This window comes from Merops nubicus, unplaced genomic scaffold, assembly GCF_000691845.1.
Source record: "Merops nubicus isolate BGI_N331 unplaced genomic scaffold, ASM69184v1 scaffold32700, whole genome shotgun sequence".
Lineage (NCBI taxonomy): Eukaryota > Metazoa > Chordata > Aves > Coraciiformes > Meropidae > Merops > Merops nubicus.
In genome coordinates this window covers 24,518-26,297 of record NW_008584065.1, presented here as the reverse complement: position 1 = coordinate 26,297, position 1,780 = coordinate 24,518, and the positions used below count along the sequence as shown (strand labels likewise).

At 58.0% G+C, this 1,780-nt stretch overlaps 1 protein-coding gene across 1 annotated transcript in view; it reads right to left on the bottom strand.

Moving 5' to 3' along the window:
- The window catches only part of LOC103775612 (spermatid-specific manchette-related protein 1-like), a 2,735-nt gene extending 2,154 nt beyond the window's left edge, over positions 1–581 (bottom strand). The window contains exon 1 of the mRNA XM_008943082.1: positions 444–581. Coding sequence (XP_008941330.1) covers positions 444–581 — 138 coding nt within the window. The remainder of the gene's footprint in view (positions 1–443) is intronic.
- Positions 582–1,780: the final 1,199 nt, after the last annotated feature.

Genomic DNA, 1,780 nt, shown 5'->3' with positions numbered 1-1,780 from the left:
GTGGTGTTTGGTGCTCAGATCTCCCCAGGCATGGAAGGCCCCCCCGTTGGAACTGAGCTGAGCCTAGGGCCTGGGTGTTGGAGCAGCTCTCAGAGCCACCAAGTCACACAGCAGCCCTGGTCTAGGCCCCAACACTGCCCTTCCTCGGCAGAGCCTATGCACTCTGAAACCTACTGATGCACAGGGCTGACATGGAAGAGCTTGTGCTGGTGATTGCCAACCCCAAGAGCCCAAAAGCCACTGCAGGGTGCAGCTCCAGGAGACAGGAAGCCAGCGAGCACAGGCTCTGGCATGTTAAAACACTTTCCTAGCCAGGGAACGTGAACCCCTCCCACAAGCAGTGAGGCACCCAGAGTCCCCATGCCACCCCCTTGCCCAGCAACAAGCGAACGCAGCTGGGTATGGGGAGAAACCCTGAGGTTTCCTCCTCCCATGGCATTTACCTGTGTCACAAACTTGTTTTCTTTCCAGAGCTGCTTTAAATCCGTGTCTTCGATGACCTTTTTGGAAGCGCATGGTGGGCGGTAGGAGTCGGTGTAAGTGCTGACAGGGGTCTTGTATTTTTTGGAGGGCCGGAACATGGCGCAGCAGCCCAATGGGATGAGAGCACCTGGGAGTCCCAGAGGGTCCCGGGGACGCCCCAGTGGGTGATCAGCACAGTGTGGGGCTCGGGGCTTGCAGCCGGAAAGGGGCCTGGGCTGGTGCCACCGCTCCACCAGCCCAGGGTGGTGTTCATGTGAAGTGATGTCATAGTGTGGGTGCAGGGGGATTTGGTGCCTGCTAGTTCCACGGCACCGCTGTGGCTCTGACCAAGAGCACAGCAATTGCTGCCTGCATCCCTCCATGAGCTGTACCCTGCTGGCTTTGCCCTGGCTCCAGGCTTCTTCCCTTCCTGCCCGCAACTACCTTAACAATGGTAGGAACAGTTTCAGCTGGCCCTAGTCAAGATAATTTTATTCTGGGAGGTGCAGGGGCAGTGGTGGTGGCTTTTCCAACCCCTCTCTCCCCCGTTTCCTTGGAAATCCTGCATTAACCCAGACGTGTGCATGCAGCACCATACAAGTGCAGTCAATGTCTGGGACACAGCACCAGGCACTGCTCTTCCAGCCTGCTGGGGTAGCCAGGGGAATTATTGACTCCTTTGTCTCCTCTTTTTAACTAGAAAGCTGGATTTAGGTGATCCTGTGCAGGTTGTTGTTCTGTCCTGAGTGATGGGCTCTGCAGTCAGAGTGAGTGATCCTCATCCATCCCAGAGCAGAGGTTATGCCAGGGAGGGATCTGCCTGAACTGGGTTTGCTTTTCCCCCAGCTGGAACTCTTGCCCCTGCAGAAACCCTGCTCTGGCCTGGCTGGTCACGCAGTGCCAACCCAGGGCCCCGCTCTGCTCATGGCTCCAGCCCCTCTGCTGGAGTGGGCCCAGCGAAGACCAATGTCCATCTGGGCAGGGTGGATGCCAACCTGCTGCCCTGAAGGGACTGCAGAGCTCTGCTGTGTGCTGTGGGTGATGGTGGGGGCTGGGCAGCCTGGGGCACCCAAACACCTCCAGGGAAACGTGATTAATGCACCCTCAGGGATACATTTAAGAAAACAAGCTGCCATTGATTTTCACACCCTGCTGGTGTCTGCTGAGCCAGACTTAGGCTCTCCATCAGCCCCCATCCCCTCCTAGGAGCCAGCAGGAGGAAGGATGGACATGAGGGGGCCTACCCCCTGCCCCAGCTCCATGTCCTTGGAGCACCCCAGGGCACAGTTCTGGGGAGCACCCAGAAGTGGAGTGCAAG